We start from the raw sequence: 27,291 nt of genomic DNA on the forward strand, positions 1-27,291 counted from the left end.
GCTGTCACCAGTGTCAACCTCATGGGTGCACCAATTGGTCTGACTGGGTGTCAGAGAGAACATACGTCTGAAAGACTGAAGAACCTGTTTACAGTCTTTCTGCTGATGTTCAGAGAGGCTGCCACAAAAGACAACACCATCTACTGACCCATCATCAGGATTCTGAGTGAGCAGGTCTGGGAGAGGGTCACTCTCCTCCTCCTGTCCCTCATCTATGGCCATGAGCAAGCTCATGTCCTTCCTGTCGACATATGCTTTGAGCCTGTTGACATGGAGTACCCTGTGGGGACTCCTGGGAGTTCCAAGGTCCACCAGGTAGGTGACCTCTCCCTTTTGCTCAAGAATTGTGTGGGGCCCAGACCATTTGTCTTTGAGTGCTGCTGGGGCCACTGGCTCCAACACCCACACCTTCTGTCCAGGCTGGTAAACAGTTAGGACAGCCTTTTGGTCATGCCAAGCTTTTTGAAGTTCTTGACTGGCCTTAAGGTTTTCAGATGCCTTCTCCATATACTCAGCCATCCTGGAGCGGAGACCAAGTACATAGTCCATTATGTTGGTTGCAGGCTTTTTGAGAGGTCTCTCCCATCCTTCCTTCACCAAACACAAGGGGCCTCTCACAGGATGCCCATACAAAAGTTCAAAAGGGCTGTAGCCAACCCCCTTTTGTGGGACCTCTCTGTAAGCAAACAGAAGGCAGGGCATCAGGACATCCCATCTACGCCTGAGTGTTTCAGGTAGTCCATGAATCATCCCTTTTAGGGTCCTGTTGAACCTTTCAACAAGCCCATTGCATTGTGGGTGATAGGGTGTAGTGAATTTGTAATTGACACCACACTCCTTCCACATAGCAGTTAAGTAGCTTGACATGAAGTTTGCACCTCTGTCAGAGACAACCTCCTTAGGGAAGCCCACTCTGGAGAACACTCCAACTAGGGCCCTTGCCACCACAGGTGCTGTGGTGGTCCTAAGTGGAATAGCTTCAGGATACCTGGTGGCATGATCCACTACCACCAGTATAAACTTGTGCCCTGATGCTGTCTGGGGTTCCATTGGACCAACAATGTCAATCCCCACTCTTTCAAAGGGCACCCCCACCACAGGCATTGGTATAAGGGGGGCCTTTGTTGTGCCACCTGACTTACCACTGGCTTGGCAAGTGACACAGGAGCGACAAAACTCCTTGGTATCCTCATTCATGTGAGGCCAGTGAAAGTGTGAGACAAGTCTGTCCCAAGTCTTTGTCTGGCCTAAGTGACCTGCTAAGGGAATCTCATGGGCCAAGGTAAGTAGGAAACCTCTCTGAGACAAGGGTACAACCAGCCTCCTGGTCATGCCAGGCTTGGGGTCTCTTGACTCAGTGTACAGGAGTCCATCTTCCCAGTATACCTTGTGGGTACCTGTGGCGTTCCCAGCAGCCTCAGCAGCAGCCTGCTGTCTGAGGGGTTCAAGAGAAGGGCAGTCTAACTGGTCCTTCCCCAGGTCTTCCCTTGAGGGTCCCCCTGAGCCCAAGAATTCAACTTGATCAAGTTCAAACTCCCTAGGCTCAGTTTCCCTCAATTCCTGTAGGTCAGCCTCCTCTGAGACTTGATCCACAACCTGGGGCAAGGGGGAAGGCACAGCCTTAACCCTACTGCTCTTTTTCTTGGAAGGTGCCTGGTCCATTGTTCCAGGATCCAGCACCTGTTCAGTGGGGCATTTTCTGGCCTGTGACCTGGTCACAGCAAACACATGTGCTGGCAAGCCTAACATTTCCAGATGAGTCCTCTGCTCCACTTCTGACCATTGTGATGACTCCAAATCATTGCCCAACAAACAATCCACTGGGAGGTCTGAACTAACTACAACCTTCTTTTGGCCAGTTACCCCTCCCCAGGAGAAAGCTACAATTGCCATACTGTGATTGGTAGTGACATTGCTTGCATTGGTCACCAGGAATTCTGTACCTGGCATGATCTGTCCAGGGTCCACAAAGCTAGGTGTCACCATTGTGACACTGGCACAAGTGTCCCTATAGGCCTGAGCCATTTTTCCATTAATAAAAGGTGTCTGTCTGTATTTGCCCAAAGTATTGGGACTGATGTCAGGGGACATATCCATATCCCCTGTACTGACAAGGACAGCTTGAGTAAGGGTGCCAACTAAGTTGTCACTCCCCTCAGAACCCAGGGTTAACCCTACTAAACCCTTGGGAGGTGCACTACCACTGCTGGCTGTACTAGGGGGCACAGGTGCCTTAGGGGCTGCAGTGGCAGGAGTCTGCCCTCCTCCTTTCTTGGTGCACTCACTAAACCAGTGAGTTTTACTTTTGCAGTATTGGCACCACCTTTTAGATTGGCCTTCTTTCTTCTTTTGGGGAGCCTGACCCCCACCCTCTTTGGGTTGTTGGGGACCTGTCGAAGACTTCTGGTCATTTTGTTCCCCTTTAGAATCCTTACCCTTCTGGTCTGCTTTCTTCTGACCACCTTGATTCTGGCCCTGGTTCTGTTTAACTCTTGTTCTAACCCATCTGTCTGCCTTCTTTCCCAATTCTTGGGGAGAGGTCAGATCTGAGTCAACAAGATGCTGATGCAACAACTGGTTCTGACAATTGTTTAAAATTTGTTCTCTCATCATCAAATTGTACAATCCTTTATAATCAGTAACCTTACTGCCCAGCAACCAGCCCTCAAAGCCTTAGTGGCACAATCTACAAAGTCAGCCCAATCTTGAGACTGAGTTTTCTGGGTATCCCTGAACAGCACCCTGTACTGCTCAGTGGTTAGGCCAAACCCTTCAACCAGTGCATTCTTCAAGACTTGGTAATCATTGGCATCCTCTACCCTTGTGGTGAGGAGCTTGTCTCTTCCTTTACCCTCAAAGGAGAGCCACAAGATAGCTGCCCACTGACTTGGGGGAACACCTTGCACAGTGCAGGCCCTCTCCAAAGCAGTAATCCATTTGTGGATGTCATCCCCTTGTTTAAAGGGGGGCACTATCTTACCAAGGTGTTTTGTATCAAAACTCCTTTCCCTATTGCTAGGTACAATGCTGCCACCAGTGGGGACTGCCCCACTCAATTGTTGCTCTCTAGCAAAGGCAAGCCTTTCTTTGGCCAGGGCAAGTTCTTCCCTTTCAATCCTCAGATTGGCTGCCTTTTCCTTTGCCTCATACACTCTCCTCTGGGGAGATGTCATTCCCCTTTGAGAGGAACGTTGAGAGCCATTGGTATGAAGGGATCTGTTAGAGCCTCTAGATAGAGACCTAACTCGTCAGTTCCCAATGTTAAGCTGACCTGAGAGTGGCCCCAGGGCTCCCCTAGAGTCCCTCTCATGTCTGCTTAAGTTGGTCCGGGTTAGTCTAACGACTTCTACCTGTCCCTGGTCTGCCTCACCCCTAGACTCCAAGTCATCATCCTCATCATCAGCATCATCTGCTTCCTGAAGGGGATGGTCTTGGCTATCAAAGGGACCCTGTAGGGAGGGCATGTTGCCTTCTGAAGTAGAAGGGTCTGGGTTACCAGCCCTTCTTGCATCATGAGTCTCTAAGAGACCAATCAGAAAAGCAGTTGTGGGGTTAGACCCCTGCTTAATCTTCCTAGAGGTACATACTTGTCGTAACTCCTGGAAGCTAAGCACAGCATATCTTGAAGGTATGACCTGTGGAGGGTCAACTGACACAAGGGGAGACTCAGTGTTTCCTCCTTTGTCTGACATGCTGATTCTAGTGTGGTGTAAGTGATGCACCTACCTACACTATGTGTTATCTACTGATCCCTTGCTAGAGTTGCAGCCAAGGTGTGCTAAGCCTTGAGGAGCTACAACAGCTGGTTCAGTAGAACTAGAGTATTCTAAGCTTTAGTTATATGTACCTAACAGTACTTATGTGATCTTTCAACAAGATATTCTTAGGATACGTGTGGTAAAACAACAGCAAGCTCAAATCCCAACCGCTGCTCACCAATGTGAGAAGGTGGCCTGATATGCAGTGGTCACTATTCTAGTGCCCACTATGTATCAGTCCAGCAACCCTTATTGATGATTGGTTGTAAGTCAACCTTATAGACCAGCTATCCTAGTAGCATGGATACGAGCAGTCTAAGGCTAAAGACTCGAGAGGGCGTGTTAAGCCAGCTGTTTACCACACATATACCCCTTGAATACCCAGTGAAAGGACACCACACAAGTGTTATGAAAATAAACAGTTATTTATTAAAGATCACAACAGCCCTGTACTCTTTATGAGGACAGGGTACTAAGCACAAACCAAAACTCTTACAAAAATACTTAAGTTAGCACAGTATATACAAATGCCCGAGGGGCACGGAAAACCATATACTCTAAAAGTGGAATGTGAAATTCCTAGCAGGTAAGTACAGTACTAATAGCTTTTGGAATCGCTAGGACTTGACTAGGGAATCGTTAGATTACGACTAGGAGGCCTAGGGGACTCGGGTGCAGTGTGTGCACTCTCACGCGAGATGCGGACAAAAGTCTATGGTAGCTAGGAAATAGAAAGTTAGAGTTCTCGGGCGAACCCGACCTGGTAGGGAGAAAACGAAGATAGATTCTGACCCTTGGATAGTGAGGCTATGCTGGGGCACCGAAATGCCGAAGTTACCTAGCCCAGGGGCTGCAGCTGCATAGGTCTGAAAAGACGTCGGGAATCCTCGTAGACGGACCAGGAGCCGGAAGAAAAGATGCTGGCCGGTGACCAGTGAAGAAAGTTCAGTTGGATCCAAGCCTGGATCTCGAAGATGGATGACACCTGAAAGCAGAGGGGACCAAGTTCGAGACTACTAGCCAGTAGTCAGTGGGCACCAGGAGGGCACCGGATGGTAGCCACCTCGACAAGGTGAGTGGGTGACGCTGGAGCTCGAAGATCTCACGGACCAGGAGGCGTTGTCGGCGACCAGGATGGAGGATCGAGCTGTCCCACGAAGATAGAAGCTGTCGGCGTCGCTGGACCCAGGATTGGGCAACAAAGCCTTGGCAAATTCAAGCCCACGCGGTGGACCTAAAATGGCGTCTGGAGTGGACCAGGAGGGTCCGGGGTGCCTCTCTTGAAAAAGGAAGCAAGAGCCAGCCTGGAGCAACCAGACCAGCAGAAGAGTTGTTGTCGGGCGTCGTTCGGAAGGCCACAAGCCAGCCGGCTAGTAGCCAAACAACGCGGTGCACAGCAAACAGCAGAAGGGCCCCACGCCGATCGTGGAGATGCAGGGAGGCTGACCTTGGGTGCTGGAGCTGCGCAGGGTCGGGGCTTCTCGGACCCCAAAGCACTCACCAGTGGAGGACACGGTGGGCTTGCAGTAAAGATGTCGTGCAGTCTTGGCGATCGTCGGTCCCTCGAGGTCTCGTCGCACTCACGGTTCTCAGCTTGGCTGTAGAGGTGAGTAGAGGTCAGAGGTGCCAGGGAAGCCGGGTCTCGTCGAGCTGGGTCGTCGGATTCGTAATGAAGGACTTGCAGCAGACCGCAGTGTTCTTTAGGATGGTGCCTGCGGATGCAGGGTGACTACTCCTTAGCCACAAGGGAGAATCTTGAAGAAGAAATCGTGAAGTCCTTTCGAAGAAAGTGGTATCTTGATTCCAAAGATGATCTAATTTGAACAGGGGGCCCGCTCCTATCTTTATACTAAAAAAGGGGGCTGACCCGGTGACTAGGTCCTGCCTATGGGTGGGACCAGGAGGGGGGTGGTTACACCCCTCTCCCCTGCCGGACTTCCCCAGGCCAGGGGCTGGTGTGCCCCTGGAACTGGTTCTGACTGGCCTATGCGTAGTGAGCACCGGGGTGCCACTCAGCAGTCACCTTCCTGAAAAGCCCTGCCTACCCAGGATACACAAAACCATGTCTGGGACGGTGCTAGCACCGCCCCGGACAGGAAACCCTTTGTCCAGGCCTCCCTCGCTGGGAGGACTCCCAGCAGCAGGAGGTCAGACTCGTGTCTGTGGTGGCAGCATCCATTTTGTGGAGCTGAGGCTTCAGTTAACTTTAACCGGGGTTCACAGTTACATACATGTCGTGTCCCTCTAGAAGGGTGGAATGCTAACCCCGTCGCCAGAATTGGCGAGGGGTTAGTATTCCAATTCGTATGACACCTTACTCGACATGTTTTGATAAAGCAATACCAAAGTTAGCATTTAACCGCGAGGATTATAATGCACTTAAGAGTATATGGTATGCGATATCATGGAACAGCTATTAGGTCTTGGTTCCGCAAGCGGCAGACAGGCTCAGCTCATGCCAGAGCACCATCTCACACGATTCCAAGCACTCTGCCTTCAGGATTGTCAAGGCCTGCCATAGGAGTGACTGATAGGAATCTGTGTGTCCATTTTAGGGTTAGGTATAGGTATACTACACCTACAGCAAAGGGTGATTACACGACTTTGCCCCAGCTGTCATGCAGCCAGTTGTGTCAAATTTAGGAGGCCAGCCAGGGGTGGCATAATACATGCTGCAGCCCCTGGCAGCCCTGGGTACACCTATGCCCTGAGTTACAGGGTCTGATAAGGTGGCCCAGTACCAATTGGTAGATGCACCTAGGGTACATGAGGTAATTTAGAAAGAGAACAGCCAGGCTGTGGGTCTGATTGGCAGGCCCACAGCCAGAGAAAGTCGTAAACCAGTGAAACAAAAGCAAAAAATCTGGGTGATCATAGGATTGCAGACCCTACTCTCCTACAATAACACACAGTGCAAAAAGACAATTTAGTTTAAAAGTATAATATAAATACTTAAAAACATTTTAAATACAAAATGAGTTATTATAAAAACTGTCCTTTAACGATGTGCAATCCTACGCAATGTAAACTTGACACTCTGTGCAAAAAATGCGAATAAATACTGTACTGTTAAGACCATGAACACTATTTACAATCCTGACTGGACATCTAAAATTGATGGCAACCCCTTCTGCTAGTAATAATGCTTCGGGGACATCTACTAATGATGGCAACCCCTCTGTTCTCAGATATCGCGCCTACGTCTAGTAAATATCTACTTTTTTATTTATTTATTTTTTTATTTTTTGAAAACCTTTATTGTGCATAAAAAGGAGAACAAATACGGGCCTACAACCATCAGGCCGGCCACGATACTTTGAGCACAGGTGCAAGCAATGCGGTTCCCCAGCGGCATCAGGCAGGAGAGCAACAATCAGTAGCAATTACACTGGATAAGTCATGTCGCCAAGGGGAGGAGCTTTGAAGGTTAATTTTTAAAGTTTTATGAACGAAATATAAATCAGTGAAGAATAGAAGCAAGGAGAACTGAGTCCGTACATTAACTTCACAACATGAGCAGGCAGCATCAGTAAAACAGCAGTGGTGAGAACACTCCGTCAATATGGCAGGCAGTGCAAAACAAGGGGGCTTCAGTCCACGGTTACGTGCCACCCACAACGCCACCCACTCCCTACTAACCCTAATCCCAGACCCAGAACAGAAACCAGAACAAGAAAGCGCAGAAGTTTAGAAAAATAAGGCCCATAGAACTAAATTAGAAAAATAAATCTACCCCCCCCCCACCCTACATCAATCCGGAGGCTACGGCCTACCCCCCCCGGCAAAGTGCCTGTCGCCCATTAAAGAACCCGAAATACAGACCAAGAATAGAAGAGAAAGAGAGAAACAATAATGAGAAAAATTTTCACTCTTGAAATATCGGGAGGAAGAAAGAACAAGCTATTCTACCACTCCCAAAAGAAATAGAAGCTCGGAGGAGGGCCAAGAACACTTAAATCCAGACTCTCAGCCCGCACCAGACCCACGCCCCAGTAATTATGACCCACCAACGTACAAGGCATTTGCATCCGTGGATGAAGAATGATAGCAGCAGTATAGTCACATAATGCTTCTAAGGAGTAAGGCAATTCGGGTACGAGTAGCAACAATTAAAAACCCCAGGGAAAATGTCCCCAGCAGCACTTATCATCGGATCGCCCGTCCACAGTATTCCCACCCCATGGGTATGTCCAACAATCGCACCCAGCAATTTCAACCTCATGCGGGAAAACATTACACAGTGCATAGTAACAATACCAAGTCATCAGTACAGTCCGGGTCTCCGCTAGCCAAACAGACAAAGTCAGCGCAAGGAATGCCGTCAACCCTGGCCCGAACGTCGAAAGCCTTCCAGAAGTGGCCACCGCTGAAAGCAAGCCGAGAGAAGAACAAAGGACCAAGATGGCCGTCCTCGATGAAGAAGAAGCAGTGGAGAACGAAATGGATGCTCCCAATCATCAAGAAGTCCAATGTCAAAAAGGATCAGCTTATCGAAGCAGACTGGAGGAGGCATTTTTCCCCCATGATGATAAGAGGCTCCGGGGGGAGATGTATCAAGGAGGACCAACAGCCAAGAAGTCAGTGAGTGATGCAGAGGCAGCAGCTGCAGAGGTAGAGCCCCAGGCTTAGGAATAAGGGGAAACAATGTGGCCGAGTCTCCAGCGACGGGCAGAGTCGAGTCATTGTATCCATGGATCGCCCTCTGTACCGGAGAAGTCTCCCGAAACACAGTGGCAACTTGGGGAGCATTTGTGGGCAGCAGGGGGTCTTGTCGTTTCAGGCGCCCCAGTGCAAACGCCACCTCGTCCATCTTGCGACCCAGCTGGCAAGTATTCCGCTGCCAGGCCGTCCGGAGGTCCGCAATTGCTTTGAGGAGAACGCTGTAGTCCAGGGTACGCAGCGGTCCCAGCCTCGGGTCGATGTCCGCAGTCCGCCGCGGTGGGCAAGAGCAGGCTGGACAGAGCACACATGGGACAGGGAAGCACCCCCATCCCCGTCCTCAGAGACCGGCGCCATCTTCGGTCCCTCAAGAGGACCCCAGCAGGAGAGAGCGGCGGCGTCCGTGACACACCGGATCAGGCGGGGGCGTAGGAGGCAGTACGGCTCACTGTGTAGAGCGGCTTCTCCACAGGTGCCCCCCTGCCACCGGACCCACAGGTCGCTCCACGGCCGTGAAGGCACCACAAAATGGTGCCGAGTCAGACCACCCACAGCACAACAAAGGAGGCGGCGGGGGTAGGGATCCCGCCCCGCCAGCACGCGTCGTCACCAGAGCAGGCGTCTCACCAGGTCGGGAGGGGGGCCACACCGTATCCCCATGTAAACGAAAGCGCCTCCTCACACACCGGCACCTCCATGATCCTCCCCCCGGACCTCGATGCAGCCAGTTCCGCAGCGGCGATAAGGGCAGGCTCCAGGGGTAATGACGGCAAACAGCTCGCGCGGCGAGTTAACCCTCAAACCAGCCAGCAGAGACCTCGGGAAAACGCGGTCACCAGCAGCGCGATCAATCCGTCGCATCACCGCAAGATTAGTCAGGATTTTAAAACAGGATACCGGTGCGGGAGTGAAAAATTCGCGGAGCTGGGAGCCTACACGTCCGTCCTGTCGGCCATCTTGGCTCCTCCCTCTAAATATCTACTTTTAAACTATTTGTGCCCCTAACACCTATGATAACGAGTGCAAAACTAGTATTGTAGACTGGTTTATCAATCCATATCTACATTCTCAACAGGTCAAAGAAAAATAAAGGTGAATGACGAAAAATTTAAAATAAACAGCAAAGGAAATAACATTTGGGCTATATAAAAGGATATTACAATGTGAGAGCGGCCTCTTAGGTTGATGGTGTTTGCATTAAATAGTTGAGGGCTAGGGTGCAAGTTTTTACTAATCATAATTAATTAGTCAACCCTATAAAAAGTAATACAAATCTTCTGTGGTGTTGAGCCCATTCGGCACCTTGGTATCCAGTTCAAGTATCATCTTGGACTCCAGTTGACGCAGCATCTTGTCTCTGTCCCCTCCCCTACGCAGTTGAGGGACAGACGTCAACACAAAGTAGCTGAGACACTCCAAGTTGTTGTTATGCACACTCCTGAAGTGCCTCGCCACTGGATACGCGTTGTCATTATTTACAATCGCCCGAAGATGCTGTAATATCCTGGCGTGCACTGCAAGCCGAGTACTCCCAACGTACCTCAGGCCGCATGTGCACGCCAGGACATAAACAGCATATTCTGTCCTGCAACTGTAATTGCCCTTGATCTGCAACGGCACCGGACTGAATGGGGTCATGTAGGTGCTGGTGTTAACACCAAATCTGCACGCCCGACAACTTGAGCACTTAAAGAACCCAAGTCGTGGTGGAAACCAGGATTTTTTCTTTAGTACTTCGGGAAATGAATTGGAGACATGACTACGTAAGGAGGGTCCCCTCCTAAACGTGATTTTGGGATTATCAGGTAATTCAGCAGCCAAAACACCATCAGTTTGGAGAGTAGGCCAACTTTTTGTCAGAATGGACCTAATCTTCCTATCCTGGCAGCTGAACGATGTTATAAACCTGATAGCCGAGTGCGCAGGTTCTTCCCTGTTCCTAGTGGTCTCGCTAGTTTGCTCTAACAGGGAATCCCTGGATCTTTGCTTCATTTTGCACACAACCCTTTTGAGAGTTTGATCGTTATATCCTCTAGCTTTAAATCTGTTAAGGGCTTCTGCTGTACATTTCTCCAATTCCTCTACACTGCTGCAAATTCTTTTCAAACGGAGCAATTCCCCGTAGGGGATATTGTCAATTGTATGTCGCGGGTGAGCACTACTCACGTGCAGGGTGGAATTACCCGCAGTGTCCTTTCTATAGAGGGTGGTTGCCAAATTGCCAGACCTTTTGTATACCCTGACATCCAAAAAGTCTACTGAGTTGTTACTGATGTGATGAGTAAACTTTAAATTATGATCATTGATGTTGAGTTTTTCAACAAAGTTCACGGCACTGGCTTCATCCCCCCCTCCAAATTAAAAACACATCATCAATGAATCGGGCCCACATTTGCACATGTTCTGAGACAATATCATGGTGGTCACCCATGAGGACCTGCGTCTCCCAATAGCCTACGTGCAAGCACGCATAGCTGGGGGAAAAGCAGGCCCCCATGGCCACACCCCTCTTCTGCAGATAGACATCCTTACCAAACATGAAGTAGTTATGGTGCAGGCTCCACGACACTAACTCTACCGCAAAAGCCACAGTTGATGAACAGAATGCAGAACAATGTCATACATTCACCCCAGAACAGAGATCTGGGCCTAAGTCCATCGTTTTTTTGCACTCCACACCACCCCAGTTCAGACATGGCCATATGCAAATCAGTCTGACCCTGTGCCTCATGGGAACAGTCCAGCCCGAACTGCCAAGCCAGGTCTTCCCTGGACCGGAAACAAGCTTCCAAATACCAGTTTCTGGCATTCCAGCCTGGCTTGCTTGAATCCAGTGGTGTGGAGAGCATGGGACTCACGTCTGAGCAGACTAACTCTACCAGCATCTTATTATGATTGTAACAGTCTGCCGGTCTAGTGCTCAAAAAGTATTCTAGTGCCTTGAGTCCAGTGGGATGTTCTATGCTCGTAAATAGAGCCTTGATGTCTAACGTTATCAGCAATGAGTTCTAAGTCCATGTGGTGTTTTTAATTTTGTTCAAGAAATGCCTGGTGACCTTGATGTATGTGGTCAGACTAGTAACCAGGGGTTACAGGAAATAGTCTGTATATTGAGCAAGGTGTTCCCCAACGCTATTAATAGCTGATATGATTGGCCGTCCTGGGACTGGTGATACTCCTTTGTGGACTTTGGGTATGAGATAAAACGGTGGCATGACTGGCAGCTCAACGTGTAGAAATTTGAATTCTTGGATGGAGATCAAATATTTTAATAGCATGGCACCTTTGTGTAATTTGAGGCGCTAAGTGCTGCTGCATGGTTTTTTCTTCCTGATTTATTCAATGTTTTGTTTGTTTTGTTTAGAAGCGTCCAATGCTGTGCTTTTGTGTTAATGGAGGCCACAGCCCTTTCTTTAGGCGAGCCGCGTCTAAAGAAAGGTCCGCAGCAGCTATTAAAGTGAAACCGCGGCATGGGGCACTTTTGCAAAAAAAAGCATTTGTCAGCTACTTTTTTTTTGCAAAAGTGCATCATATAGCGCTTTCACTTTAACGGCGGCCGCAGATCTTTCTTTAGACGCGACTCCTCTAAAGAAAGGGGCGTGGCCACCATTAAAGTGAAAGTGTGGCAGGGGGTGCTTTTACAATATAAGTATTTGCAATGCAATAAGTCTCGCATTGTGAGAGTTTAAGCTATTGTCATTTACAATGCCAATAGCTCAACAAATTCTCGTAAATGTGAGACCTATTGCATTGCAAATGCTTGTTGAATTTTCCTATTGACTAAAGGAGTCCAAGAAGTTGAACATTCTTCATTAATAAATAAAGAGGCTTGCAATCTATCAATGAGCAATTGTTTCGTAAGTTCTTTAAGCAAATCATAAAAAATGCTAGCTTTTTCGCAGTTATAAACACGAGATTGTGCAGCAGAACACCATGAATGGGTTTGAGGAAGAGTTTTGGCGCTAAGTAAAGAACTAACTTTGTTGTAGAATTTTATGGGGTAGAGCTGCAATGGGGTCCTGTCCAGGTCCAGTTGCCACTGGGCTGTTGCAGGAAAAGGCCTCCTGTATCTTGTTATGTCCCTGTAGTCTTAACAGGCGGTCAGCCTTTTGACCCGACCCTTGGAGTCCAGTTCTTTTCCCTGGGTCAGTACTGTAGGACTCCTTTCAGATCACATACAGCAGGTTCAGTCCTCTTCTGTTCTTCCTGAGGTTCAGGAGTGTTTTGAAGTGGGTGCCTGGAAAAAACACATTTAATGCCGGTCCCTAGCTTGTGTGTGTGTGTGGGGGGGGGGGGGGGGGATTTCTGGCATGCCTCAGCCAATGTGGTAAAATATCCCCAATTTGGAGCAGCCACGGTATCCCTCAGTATACCCAGAGACTGATGTGTGATAGAATAAAACGGGGTTTCCAATAAATAGAGAGTGGATACTCGCCTCACCTGGCCGATCATGGAGAACGGCTTTTACAGCACTCCCTTTCTATCCAGCATGTTGGTCATGTCTTGGCTCTCAGGACGAGGAACACCACAAGCTTCCCTCTATAGATGGTAACCCCTCATCCCACTATAGAAGAGGGTTGCCTCAACTCCCACCCATATGGATGAGTGATACAGTTTTTCCTCCCCAATCATCGATGACTTCTCTCGCCTCTCCTGGCCTACGATGAATGTGTGAAAGTTCTCTCCTTTATTTGTTTCAGAAAATTAAAGTGATCAAGAAAAAGCTCAGCAGCCTCTGCATTGACTTCAACAAGAATCTCAATGAAGACATCACCTTCCTGCCCTTCACCAGGGAGGAGCTGGGTATGAAACTGAGAGAGGGGGATGTCTGTATGGGGGCATCAGAGCAGACTGACCAGTGTTACTGGGGGGGAGGGGAGTGGTAGACTGAGACCGCAGAACAGACTGCAGAGTACAGCTACCCATGGAAGGTGTGGCCGGCAGCACCACAGACTGCATAGTACGGCTACCCATGGAAGGTGTGGCCGGCAGCACCACAGACTGCAAAGTACGGCTTCCAGTGGAAGGTCTGGTCGGCAGCACCACAGACTGCAGAGTACGGCTTCCAGTGGAAGGTGTGGTCGGCAGCACCACAGACTGCAGAGTACGGCTTCCAGTGGAAGGTCTGGTCGGCAGCACCACAGACTGCAGAGTACGGCTTCCAGTGGAAGGTGTGGTGGACAGCACCACAGACTGCAGAGTACGGCTTCCAGTGGAAGGTGTGGTGGACAGCACCACAGACTGCAGAGTACGGCTTCCAGTGGAAGGTGTGGTCGGCAGCACCACAGACTGCAGAGTACGGCTTCCAGTGGAAGGTGTGGTCGGCAGCACCACAGACTGCAGAGTACGGCTTCCAGTGGAAGGCAGAGTACGGCTTCCAGTGGAAGGTGTGGTGGGCAGCAGCACAGACTGCAGAGTACGGCTTCCAGTGGAAGGTGTGGTCGGCAGCAGCACAGACTGCAGAGTACGGCTTCCAGTGGAAGGTGTGGGGGGCAGCACCACAGACTGCAGAGTACGGCTACACGTCTGTTTAGTCATTGGAGTGTAATGAAGTTCAGGGCCCTGGGCCACTTGTAAATGAGTACTGAGCAGTAATTATGGACTCTGTCATGATCCAGGAAGAAAGCCTTGCATTGTAGCAGCGCCCGAAGTCCCTCTAGTTGAATTTGTGTGTCTTAGACTCGTGAGTGACCTGACTTCCTCACATGAGAATTAGTGTGCCCCTTACGGAAAGTCCCAGCGCCCCTGTAGCAGAGTCCTGTGCTACTGGATCAGAGCGCCCTCCTTAGTTAATGTAAACTTGTCATCGCTCTCTGTTCTTTCTATTGCAGGTTCAGACATTTGTGACTAGCCGTCCGGTATTTACTTAACGGGGAGTAATATATCTGATATACAGTGAAACCTGTGCCTTAAAATCCGAAGTCGTCCTAGGTTTTGATCGGCCACCCATCTGTCCATCGCTATGTTCAGAAGGGCCTTTTGTGGCGCTGGAGGTTCTTCGCACCTAAGCTGTTGGTGAAACCCTTAGATGCCCTCTTCTAACCCTCATGGTGCCAGAAAAATGTGGAACTCAAAGAAATACTATTTCTGCCCAGATCCGTACTCATTTCTTGTGGCTCTTTGGTTCATGCAGGATAATGTTATTGTTTACCCCCAGACGCTTTACCTTGGGCTGTGATGGTGCTTAGAACCAGTAAAGAATGTTGATTGAGAGAACTCTACTACTGCAAAGAATGCGTTACTGACTGACCTTTTAATCTTTTATCCTTTCACCTGCCCTCCCACCATTCTTCCTCCTTCTAACCCTGAACCCCCCCCCCCAACGTGCTACCCCTAAAGGAGGGCTCCCGGAGGACTTCCTGAACTCATTGGAGAAGACTGAGGACAACCGGCTGAAAGTCACTCTCAAATATCCCCACTATTTCCCACTAATGAAAAAGTGCAGTGTGCCAGAGACGCGGCGGAAAGTGGAGCTGGCCTTCAACTCCAGGTGCAAAGAGGTGAGTGGGGAGTGCTGATTTAGGCACTGAAGGTCATCTTCGACGGCCAGGGAGTGCTGCTTTAGGCACTGAAGGTCACATTCGAAGGCCAGGGAGTACTGCTTTAGGCAACGAAGGTCACCTTCAACAGGCTTCGGCCTGGCTTTTACCTTTGTTCTGAAGCCATCTTGTGAACGATGTTCTGTAAATCCATGTTTTTTCTTCTTCTGACCTCTCATTTTCATGCAACTGCCTGTTGGAAATAGCTTCTGCTCTCTAACTATGGCCTAAGCTCGTTTTTTTCTTACTCTTTATTTTCCCTTCTGCCGACGATCTCGTTTCAGGGAAACTGTTCCATTCTGAAGGAGCTTGTGGCCCTGAGGGCTCAGAAGTCCAGTCTGCTTGGTTTTGACACACATGCAGATTTCGTCCTCGAAATGAACATGGCGAAGTCCAGCAAAAACGTAGCCAACTTCCTATGTGGGTAACTACTAATACAAGCACAATCAGTGTATTTCTTCACTTATTCTTCCTCCCGCGCAGGTTAGCAGTGTGCAGAGCATTTCTGGCCTGATAAGTGCGTATAGGGAAGGTTTAAAGATACAATGGTATGTTAATGGGTGGCACGGTACTTCGGGGCCAGCATCATCTTCTTGTAGTTGGAAATACCCTTTATTAAGGCGGTGTGCACTCCAATGGGATTTAGATCCTTGATACCCCAATGTTGCGTTCGTTGACGGTGAGGTAGGAGTGTTTTCCCATTTCATAATAAATCATAGTCGCATGCCGTATTATATTTGACATTCACTTTTTATTTGAAGGTAAGTAACTTGATGAGTGATATCGGATTTGACAAACGGCCAACACGTGTTTCGCCCCTAGGGCTGATGTGCCTGGGGCTTTCTCAAGGCTTTGAGAAAACAATAGTGAATTCCTTAGCACATTTTCAATCAAGTTGTGGTTTCTGTTCTACTTACATCTGGCAGTGCCCCTGGTACACCACTGCCCTTAAGTGACTGTTTTATTTAACTATGTAAGGAGAAGATTGTCAAAGGGTGGAAACTCCTACCCGTAGTTGTTTAATTCCTACTTGCTTTATCCTTGTTTGAGCTGCGTTCACAGTCCGAAAAGCATGACCCAGTTAAGATCATTGCCTGGAGGAGGTATAGTCTGGCCAAGCCCATGCACATCTTCATCCAATGAACCATCCTCTCCACAGGCGTTTCCTCTACATGTTATGAAGGAGGGTTTAGTTGTTTCAATTTTGAGCACATTCTAGAATTTGAACAACTCAACTTCTTTCCATGACAATCCATACAAACACTACAAAACAGAAGAGAAGTCTTAATACATCAGAAAACAGTAAGACAAGGAGGCCGCAAACAGAACCCTGTGTCACGCCTGTAACCACAAATCAACTAGGAGAAACTAAAGGAAAAGACTAACCTTCCTACTGGTTACACCAAAATCTTGGTAGAAAGTAACAGCAAGGATACCTTACTTGGTCAGAAACTAGAACATATTTGGTGATGTAGCTGCGCACACCAGCAAAACAAACTGCTGATGAGGCATCAAGAAAATATTTACTTTAGAACCAAAGCAGGAAGTCCTTTGTGTCACGCTGCCTTTCGTAGACATGTAGTTGCCTTATTCACAGGAGCCCCTGTGTTGGGGTTGGACCAGGCCCCAAAGAAGCCATCCATGCGGGCTACATTACATGGGAGAAGCGGTTTTGAGGGGGTGACTCCTGACTGAAGCACCTCTGTCAAGACGTTAGGGCAGGTTAAGGTCCAGGACTTCGGCCGCCCTTCTCATCACTGTGAGAAGGTGGCCTGATATGCAGTGCTCACTATTCTAGTGAACACTATGTATCAGTCCAGCAACCCTTATTGATGATTGGTTGTAAGTCAACCTTATAGACCAGCTATCCTAGTAGCGTGGATACGAGCAGTCTAAGGCTAAAGACTCGAGAGGGCGTGTTAAACCAGCTGTTATACCACACATATACCCCTTGAATACCAAGTGAAAGGACACCACACAAGTGTTATGAAAATAAACAGTTATTTATTAAGAATCACAACAGCCCTGTACTCTTTATGAGGACAGGGTACTAAGCACACAACAAAACTCTTACGAAAATACTTAAGTTAGCACAGTATATACAAATGCCCGAGGGGCACGGAAAACCATATACTTGAAAAGTGGAATGCGAAATTACTAGCAGGTAAGTACAGTACTAATAGGCTTTGGAATCGCTAGGACTTGACTATAGAATCGTTAGATTACTTCTAGGAGACCCAGGGGACTCGGGTGCAGTGTGTGCACTCTCACGCGAGATGCGGGACAAAGTCTATGGTAGCTAGGAATTGCAAAGTTAGTGTTCTCGGGCGAACCCGACCTGGTAGGGAGAAAACGAAAGTGGATCCTGACCCTTGGATAGTGAGGCTATGCTGGGGCACCGAAATGCCGAAGTTACCTAGCCCAGGGGCTGCAGCTGCATAGGACTCAAAAGACGTCGGGAATCCTCGTTGCCGGACCAGGAGCCTGGAAGAAAGAAGTTGCTGGCAGGCGACCAGTGAAGAAAGTTCGATGGATCCAAGCCTGGATCGAAGGAAGATGACACCTGAAAGCAGAGGGGACCAAGTTCGAGACTACTAGCCAGTAGTCAGTGGGCACCAGGAGGGCACCGGATGGTAGCCACCTCGACTAGGCGAGTGGGTGATGCTGTGCTCGGAGATCTCACGGACCAGGAGGCGTTGTCGGCGACCAGGATGGAGGAGCGAGCTGTCCCACGAAGATAGAAGCTGTCGGCGTCGCTGGACCCAGGATTGGGCAACAAAGCCTTGGCAAATTCAAGCCCACGCGGTGGACCTAAAATGGCGTCTGGAGTGGACCAGGAGGGTCCGGGGTGCCTCTCTTGAAGAAGGAAGCAAGGGCCAGTCTGGAGCAACCAGACCAGCAGCAGTGATGTCGTCGGGCGTCGTTCAGAAGGCCACAAGCCAGCCGGCTAGTAGCCAAACAACGCGGTGCACAGCAAACAGCAGAAGGGCCCCACGCAGATCGTGGAGATGCAGGGAGGCTGATCTTGGGTGCTGGAGCTGCGAAGGGTTGGGGCTTCTCGGACCCCAAAGCACTCACCAGTGGAAGACTCGGTGGGCTTGTTACAAAGAAGTCGTGCAGTCTTGGCGATCGTCGGTCCCTCGAGGTCTCGTCGCACTCACAGTTCTCAGCTTTGCTGTAGAGGTGAGTAGAGGTCAGAGGTGCCAGGGAAGCCGGGTCTCGTCGAGCTGGGTCGTCGGATTCGTGAAGAAGGACTTGCAGCAGACCGCAGTGTTCTTAGGATGGTGCCTGCGGATGCAGGGTGACTACTCCTTAGCCACAAGGGAGAATCTTGAGGAAGAAATCTTGAAGTCCTTTCGCAGAAATTCGTGTCTTGATTCCAAAGATGATCTAATTTGAACAGGGGGCCCGCTCCCATCTTTATACTAAAAAAGGGGGCTGACCCGGTGACTAGGTCCTGCCTATGGGTGGGACTAGGAGGGGGGTGGTTACACCCCTCTGCCATGCCGGACTTTCCCCAGGCCAGGGGCTGGTGTGCCCCTGGAACTGGTTCTGACCGGCGTATGCGTAGTGAGCACCGGGGTGCCACTCAGCAGTCACCTTCCTGAAAAGCCCTGCTTACCCAGGGTACACAAAACCATGTCTGGGACGGTGCTAGCACCGCCCCGGACAGGAAACCCTTTGTCCAATCCTCCCTCGCTGGAAGGACTCCCAGCAGCAGGAGGTCAGACTCGTGTCTGTGGTGGCAGCATCCATTTTGTGGAGCTGAGGCTTCAGTTAACTTTAACCGGGGTTCACAGTTACATACATGTCGTGTCCCTCTAGAAGGGTGGAATGCTAACCCCGTCGCCAGAATTGGCGAGGGGTTAGTATTCCAATTCGTATGACACCTTACTCGACATGTTTTGATAAAGCAATACCAAAGCTAGCATTTAACCGCGAGGGTTATAATGCACTTAAGAGTATATGGTATGCAATATCATGGAACAGCTATTAGGACTTGGTTCCGCAAGCTGCAGACAGGCTCAGCTCATGCCAGAGCACCATCTCACACGATTCCAAGCACTCTGCCTTCAGGATTGTCAAGGCCTGCCATAGGAGTGACTGATAGGAATCTGTGTGTCCATTTTAGGGTTAGGTATAGGTATACTACACCTACAGCAAAGGGTGATTACACGACTTTGCCCCAGCTGTCATGCAGCCAGTTGTGTCAAATTTAGGAGGCCAGCCAGGGGTGGCATAATACATGCTGCAGCCCCTGGTAGCCCTGGGTACACCTATGCCCTGAGTTACAGGGTCTGATAAGGTGGCCCAGTACCAATTGGAAATGTACCTAGGGTACATGGAATCCATTTTAAAGAGAGAGCAGTAGGCCTGGGGTCCTGATTGGCAGGGTCCCAGGTCGACTATGTCAAAAACCAGCTAAAACACAGGGCAAAAAGTTGGGGGCAACCATAGTCAGGAGGTACCTTCCTACAATCACCATAGCAAATGAGGCTCCCTCCTCTATTGCCACAGTAGGAGGGCAGACCAAGCCAGTATCTGGGGAGCTGTTCTGCCCACTGGCTTTCGCCAATTCCTCACACCATGTGTCCTCATTGGGGTCAAGGGACTGGTATTGGTAAGGATCCAATGGCCCCCCAATATTTCCCAATGGCCAGCCCATAAGAATCAGGCTCGGGCTCAAGCCTAGAGGGAAGGGCTCCAGTCGCTGCCGGTATTGGGGGTTGGACGATGCCTATCCGGTTTGGGTCGGGGATGAAAATGGAGGTGGTGCCATGAGTGCTGGTGCCAGGGAAGGTCGAGGTGTTTCGACTGGCCCCATTTGGAGTCCATCTGTGGATCCATGGGCCCGACTGATGCCGAGTCAAACCTGACAGCAGAAGACCAGTAGGGGCCCCTTCCAAACCCATAGGGCCCGAAGTTGCTTCAGCGGGGACGGGCCACCCAAATATAATGGGCATGAGCTCATAAAATTCGCAGAGTTGGGAGGGTGCCTCTGATTCCTGGAAACATGGGGAGGTGCGGAGACAGCCCAGGGGCAGGCTCAACCACGGAGCCAGGCCTCGAGTGTCGACGCTTCTTGCTCTTTTTCTTTTTGTGGGAATTACCAGAATGTGACCACTTCAACTGTGACGAAGATCGATGGCTCTGCGACCGATCCCTGGACCTTCCTCTTGACCGGGCTCGAGACCATCGAAGAGCCGCATGCTGAGTGGCAAGGAGCTTGAGGGATTGCTCCCTAAGGCCTTGGGATGAATGGTGCAAAGTTGACGCAGGTCTTGGCATCGTGGTCGTGCTCAAGACATCAGAGAGCTGAGGGGTGGGTTCGTCACTGACATTTTTCAGTGACAGGCGTCACAGGGCTTGAATCCAGCCTTCCTCACTGACATTCCTGGCACACCAAGAGACAATGCCTCAAAATATTTTCACTAAAGGGTTAAAAAAAGATCAGTCAAAACGTGATTGGGGTAGATCTTTTCCAGGTTTGCGCTGACTGGCGTGAAAATAAAAGGGCTGATGTCAGCGCGCTGGGGGAGGGGGGTGCCTTTACCGCGTACATCACTTTGGGCACGAACAACGCCACCTACCGGCACACAGGGATACTGCTCATGAAACATTTCTGGCTCCAGTGTGACTCCTGGGAATAATTATAAGGTAAGGAATCTGCAGCTGGAAATCACTAACAGATTGTTAGCATTCTAACAGTTTTAAAGTTTTTTAAAAGGAACAAAAGTTTTAATCTTAGCATTGTTACGGGAAACATCACCTACACTGGACCTTCACATATGTGGTGCATCTCTGCAGTAGAACCAAGTAGGAGTGAGTTAAAGTGTCTATGACTTCCTTAGTCTATAAGTTTGCATCTCAAGGGTGTGCTCCTCTCAAGTCCTAAATGGGGCCTGGTGTATAGAGAGCCATTAGTGACAGGACTAGTAGAGCAGGAAGTAATACCAGATGATAGAAATAGGACGGATACAAGCTCTCCAGTTTACAAAACTAAGGATTGATATGAAAGGTCTTTTTCATTAGCGGTGCAGGGCTCTTCACACTAATACGGCCCATTTGTTGACTCAGTGCCTGAAGCTGAAGAGCACTGAACCTTCCTGCCATAATTTCTGAACAAATAACTTGCGAAGCTGCGTTTGTAACTAAACAGTTACTACTCAGCAGTAGGACGTTCACAAATGTCAGCTGAGGATTCATTTGTGGAAATGTAATCCATTTCCCTCCATCATCACAGACATAGGAGACTTGTTAAAAAATATGTGGGATTCATGGATGAAGATTTGGGACAAATGGATTATTAATTTCTCTTCCTCTATCTTTAGTGGCTCACAATATCGTTTACAAGATTATTATATTGTTAGAAAATGATCTCCTGCATTGCTTGACTCATTTATCAATATAGGGTTGATTTACCGTTTGGATGTTAGGAAGCCTTCAGCATGTGTGTCTGTATTGATATCCAAGGTTATTTCTTATTCATTCAGACGGATTTGTTTCATAATGGTGTGTTCAACGTTAATATGTTTGTGTTTTTATGTTTATGGTTTCATCAAAGCTTATAATCTGAAAAAGAAACGCATTACAAGTGCAACGTTTTAGGAGCCGCCACTGTAGGACCAGAGAGGGCGCGAACACTCGACAAGGAGTCAAAGACACAGGACAAGAAGAGCAGCAGCAGGGCCCTGAAATGAACCTGGCTAGCTGCCTTGGACATGGGCACAGAGCTCCAAGACTTCTCCCAAGAAGCCTACTCAACTATAGAAAAGGGACTAGAAGTGACTTGCCCTAGGAGCCTTCGGCGTAACCAGAGCACTACTGACCGCCAGGGCACCGCCGTCATAGACATGACTAGAAGCTAAGCTCTACAGAACCTGAAACCGAGCAACAGGACTAGAATTGAACTCTGTGAGGTTCAGGCTTAGAATAGGTCAAGAAGGGCCTCACATAGAAACAGAATTAGAGTTCAAGGTCTCTCAGTTCTAAGATGTTGAAATAGAACAGTAATACATTCATTAGAAGCCTATGACACAGGAGTAGGCGGAGATGGCCAACCAAAGTACTGGAAAAGCCACTCCTTGTTAAATGGGCAACCAAGAGACCCCAGTCATGCAAGAAAGACTGTATGTACTGCCTGGTGCCCAGAACATGTCTGAGTAGTGACACTGGCTGGCACCGATATTGTTAAAGCATGTAGTAATAATGGCTGGTGGCTGGTGGCTGGCAACCGCCCACACAAACACATTGTTTTACCTTCTGGTGCCTTTACCTTTGCAGGTGAACTGTCGCAGAAGCTGAAGCCCTTGGGCGAGCAGGAGCGGGCGGTCATCCTGGATCTGAAAAGGAAGGAGTGTGAAAAGCACGGCCTTGATTTTGACGGACAGATCTATGCCTGGGACATGCGCTACTACATGAACCAGGTGGAGGAGACCATGTACAGTGTGGACCAGAACGTGCTGAAGGAGTACTTCCCCCTGGAGGTGGTCACCTCCGGCCTGCTCAGCATCTACCAGGAGCTGCTGGGGTTGACTTTTCAGCTGGAGGAGAGCGCCCCTGTCTGGCATGAGGATGTAACACGGTACTCTGTGCGTGACTCTGCACAGGGGCAACTCATTGGGAACTTCTACCTAGATTTACATCCAAGGTGAGTATCCAGGCAATGTCTGCAGGATGCAGGGCCACCACGACCCTGCAGTCGGTGTTAGTGATACTGCAATCAGAGTTAGAGATGCTGCAGTCAGAGTTAGAGATGCTGCGGTCAGAGTTAGAGATGCTGCGGTCAGAGTTAGAGATGCTGCGGTCAGAGTTAGAGATGCTGCAGTTAGGGTTAGAGATGCTGCAGTCAGAGTTAGAGATACTATAATCGGAGTTAGTGATACTACAATCAGAGTTAGAGATGCTGCGGTCAGAGTTAGTGATACTGCAGTCAGAGTTAGAGATGCTGCGGTCAGAGTTAGAGATGCTGCAGTCAGGGTTAGAGATGCTGCGGTCAGAGTTAGAGATGCTGCGGTCAGAGTTAGAGATGCTGCGGTCAGAGTTAGAGATGCTGCGGTCAGGGTTAGAGATGCTGCGGTCAGGGTTAGAGATGCTGCGGTCAGGGTTAGAGATGCTGCGGTCAGGGTTAGAGATGCTGCGGTCAGGGTTAGAGATGCTGCGGTCAGGGTTAGAGATGCTGCGGTCAGGGTTAGAGATGCTGCGGTCAGGGTTAGAGATGCTGCGGTCAGGGTTAGAGATGCTGCGGTCAGAGTTAGAGATGCTGCGGTCAGAGTTAGAGATGCTGCGGTCAGGGTTAGAGATGCTGCGGTCAGGGTTAGAGATGCTGCGGTCAGGGTTAGAGATGCTGCGGTCAGGGTTAGAGATGCTGCGGTCAGGGTTAGAGATGCTGCGGTCAGAGTTAGAGATGCTGCGGTCAGAGTTAGAGATGCTGCGGTCAGAGTTAGAGATGCTGCGGTCAGAGTTAGAGATGCTGCTGTCAAAGTTGGAGATGCTGCAGTCCCTGTAAGAGATACTATAATCAGAGTTAGAGATACTACAATCAGAGTTAGAGAGGCTGCAATCAGAGTTAGAGATGCTGCAATCAGAGTTAGTGATACTGCAATCAGAGTTAGTGATACTGCAGTCAGAGTTAGTGATACTGCAGTCGGTGTGCGTGATACTGCAGTCGGTGTGCGTGATACTGCAGTCGGTGTGCGTGATACTGCAGTCGGTGTGCGTGATACTGCAGTCGGTGTGCGTGATACTGCAGTCGGTGTGCGTGATACTGCAGTCGGTGTGCGTGATACTGCAGTCGGTGTGCGTGATACTGCAGTCGGTGTGCGTGATACTGCAGTCGGTGTGCGTGATACTGCAGTCGGTGTTTGTGATACTGAAGTCGGTGTTTGTGATACTGAAGTCGGTGTTTGTGATACTGCAGTCGGTGTTTGTGATACTGTAGTCGGTGTTTGTGATACTGTAGTCGGTGTTTGTGATACTGAAGTCGGTGTTTGTGATACTGAAGTCGGTGTTTGTGATACTGAAGTCGGTGTTTGTGATACTGAAGTCGGTGTCTGTGATACTGCAGTCGGTTTCTGTGATACTGCAGTCGGTGTCTGTGATACTGCAGTCGGTGTCTGTGATACTGCAGTCGGTGTCTGTGATACTGCAGTCGGTGTCTGTGATACTGCAGTCGGTGTTTGTGATACTGAAGTCGGTGTTTGTGATACTGAAGTCGGTGTTTGTGATACTGAAGTCGGTGTTTGTGATACTGAAGTCGGTGTTTGTGATACTGAAGTCGGTGTTTGTGATACTGAAGTCGGTGTTTGTGATACTGAAGTCGGTGTTTGTGATACTAAAGTCGGTGTTTGTGATACTGAAGTCGGTGTCTGTGATACTGAAGTTGGTGTTCGTGATACTGGGGGTATTGCTAATACTGGGTGTTAGAACCTGGGGTAGCCTGGCCTAGGGCAAGACATACATTTCAGAGGCACAGTTTAAAGGTTGCAGACCACCCAACAGTAAAACCACGCAATAACACACAAAAAGATAACGCTATACCAAAATGTGGAAAAATAAGTACTGCTTTATTAAAATAATATTCTCTTTGTTTTCAAAATCTTACAATTTAGGCATTACAATTTGTCTTGAAAGCAATTACTATACTCTTGAACTCCTATTACAGTTTAGCAAACAGTATTTCCAGTACTATATATTTAGTCACACGCCATAACTCTGTCTGGCAGGTAACGCTTACACTTCCATAGGCTAGTTTAAATATGGCCTGTACTCTACAATTGGTCTCATAAATAGCAATAATACTTTTAACTGCTGCACCAGTTATCAACTAATTACAATAGTTCATTACATTCAAACATGCACCATAACCAAGGCTGGTAGGTAACCCTTCTATTTTCCTAAGACAGATTAACTGTGCATTGCGCTTTACTTTGCTTCACAGAAACCCTACTCCATCAGAGGGGGGCAAGCTGTCACCAACTGTCAAGAACCAGGGGTCTATGGAGACCTTTATATTCCTTGCACCCCACAGGTAACCAGGCTTCTGGAATCAGTCAGTTTGTAAAAGTTAGGCCACTCGTTTTCCAGGCCCTCCTCCCTCTTCCTCTCACTCAGTACTGCACCGTGTGGGGAGGAAGCTAGACGATCAGGAGGCCTAACCAGCTCTCCCTCGCCACCCCTCACTCTTCCCGGCTTACTTGTGCAGGCGGCCAGCAGGCGATTCTTCCGCTCACCAACAGTGTCTCCAAAACGCTCCTCCTCCGGTGATCAGCCTCCTCGCCCCCTCGCAGAGGAGCGGAGGCCCTCCCAGGTGCAACCCGGGCCGCTGTTACGGTGATTCCGCCACTCGAGCGGCGGCTCCTCACCAGCAAGGATCTGTCCCACGGCGCGCAGAACGGTCCCCAGCCACTCAACGAAGACGCCTCCTCTCGGCTCCCCTCAGCGGCGAAAGTCGTTTTCCACACACGACGGCTGTTCCGCGCATGCGCGGAGATATAGTGTCTCCGCACTGGGCCTGCTCGGCCCTAGGCCCCTCCTGCAAGGCAGTCCCCGATTCAGTGGGGGATTAGCGCTCTGGTGCCGGGCATGAGCACTACGCACTTTCTATCCTGATTCCACCGGGCGCTGACACAGAGCGCGGAAGGCACCCCCGGGGTCCCGTTCTCGGCGATGGCCTCACAAGACTGCCCAGGCGTAGATGGGACCTTTCTCCACTCTCCACTACCTTACAAGTTAAGAGGGCTCGGTTCGCTACCAGTCCTGTCACAGGTAAGAGGTGCCCAGCGCCACCCAGGCCAAAAGCTTACTCCTTGCCCTCAGAAGGGAGGGGGAATCAAAGGGGCTTCCACAGGATAACGCCACAGTGCACTTCTTCAGCACTAGAACACCAGCCCTCCTTACTGGTCAGTTAACGGGGCACAGGAGTCCTTTTCAGTTCAGTTCCTACCACTGGGCAGAGGACTGTGCTCCACAGCGCCGCAGTCTCCTTCTCCTGGTTACCCCCACTATTTTGAAGCTAGGGGTCAGTCAGGCGCCCAGGGTCTCCCTTAATCTTCCACAGCGGGGACAAGACAAGGATCCCAAAGGAGGAGTAGAGAAGTGGATTAATTAGGCTACTTCCCAGTCCAGGAGATCAACCCTCTCACTAGTCTCCCCCCACCTTCCAAGATAGCCTGTCCTCCAGCTGACTCTCACAGGTAGACAAAATGGCTGCCCCGCATTCCGCCTTATATAGGCTGACCCTCAGTGGTCCAGAATGGACCAGAAGGTTCTAGAACGCCCTATGCTAGGCTATGGCCAAGTTCTGAGTGTGACAGTTAGGGCAGTTGGTGGCCACCATTTTGTGTGGTTCCAACTTTTCCTGTCAGAACAGGCCTCTGGACCTGAGGTGAAAAATTATGAGGGACAAAAGAACACCTATCCCCCTGGCCAACACCTATAAAAAGTCAGTGGACAAAAATTATCAAGGGTATGAGGGGCAAAAAGGGGACAAAATAAATAATAAATAGGAGGGACTACGCCAAAAAGCCAGACAGGTCTAACACTGGGTTACTTATTACTGGGGAATCGCACGTGAAACCCACACTAGAAAGGGTTGTTACATGCAGAATTTGTTGCCACTGCACTGATTACCACACATGAATTGCAGGACTTATAATGCAAGAAGGGGAGTAAATTTATTGTTCATCCCAAAGTAGATGAAGCTTGTTATTGAGGCCTTTTTTGTTTACTCCCTTTATTATTAGGTTTAAAGAAACAATAAACCAAAACCAATGAATTCCTATAGCAATCCAACAAATTAAAAGCTGTCATTCACAGAAGGTAAAAGTAATAACAGTCTCTGCATTTCTGCAAACACATTACAACTACAAGCTATACAAACATGAAGGCTGCCACTTAGTCATCTGTTTAAGGTTATTATTATCGTGACTGGGACATTGTCTTCTTAGTATTTAATCACAAATGCTGTTGATTCTTTCTAATGTACCCTTTCTACCACACACTGTTGCGTGTGCCACTCACGCAGGACAACGGATAATGCATGTTTACCTTATGTTAACAGTGTCAGTCATGGTACAGTATTCCTGAAGAGTTTCAGACCCTGACATAAGAACAGCCTGAGTATCTACTTTCCAGTATGCTGATAACATCACCGGCCCCCTTAATTTGGGTCTGGCACACATTATATTCCCAAAAACCCTTGAACTCCTGCTTTGTGCTGTGTAACACTAAACACGTTGTCTGTCTTATTGCAACTGAGTGACCTGCCCTTCAGGATTCTTTTAGGGATGTTGGACCTATTGTTCCTTGTTTGGAGTTGGAGAGTGTCAAACTCC

The 27,291-nt window shown here is 49.2% G+C and overlaps 1 protein-coding gene across 2 annotated transcripts in view; it reads left to right on the plus strand.

Moving 5' to 3' along the window:
• Window positions 1-27,291, plus strand: part of THOP1 (thimet oligopeptidase 1) — a 165,427-nt gene that overhangs the window by 89,967 nt on the left and 48,169 nt on the right. For both annotated transcript variants that reach the window (XM_086947950.1, XM_086947949.1), the window contains exons 5-8: window positions 13,118-13,220; window positions 14,757-14,917; window positions 15,241-15,376; window positions 22,241-22,607. In XM_086947950.1, the coding sequence (XP_086804076.1) occupies window positions 13,118-13,220; window positions 14,757-14,917; window positions 15,241-15,376; window positions 22,241-22,607 (767 nt within the window). The remainder of the gene's footprint in view (window positions 1-13,117; window positions 13,221-14,756; window positions 14,918-15,240; window positions 15,377-22,240; window positions 22,608-27,291) is intronic.

Source organism: Lissotriton vulgaris, unplaced genomic scaffold (genome assembly GCF_964263255.1).
Source record: "Lissotriton vulgaris unplaced genomic scaffold, aLisVul1.2 SCAFFOLD_2196, whole genome shotgun sequence".
In the NCBI taxonomy this organism is placed as follows: domain Eukaryota; kingdom Metazoa; phylum Chordata; class Amphibia; order Caudata; family Salamandridae; genus Lissotriton; species Lissotriton vulgaris.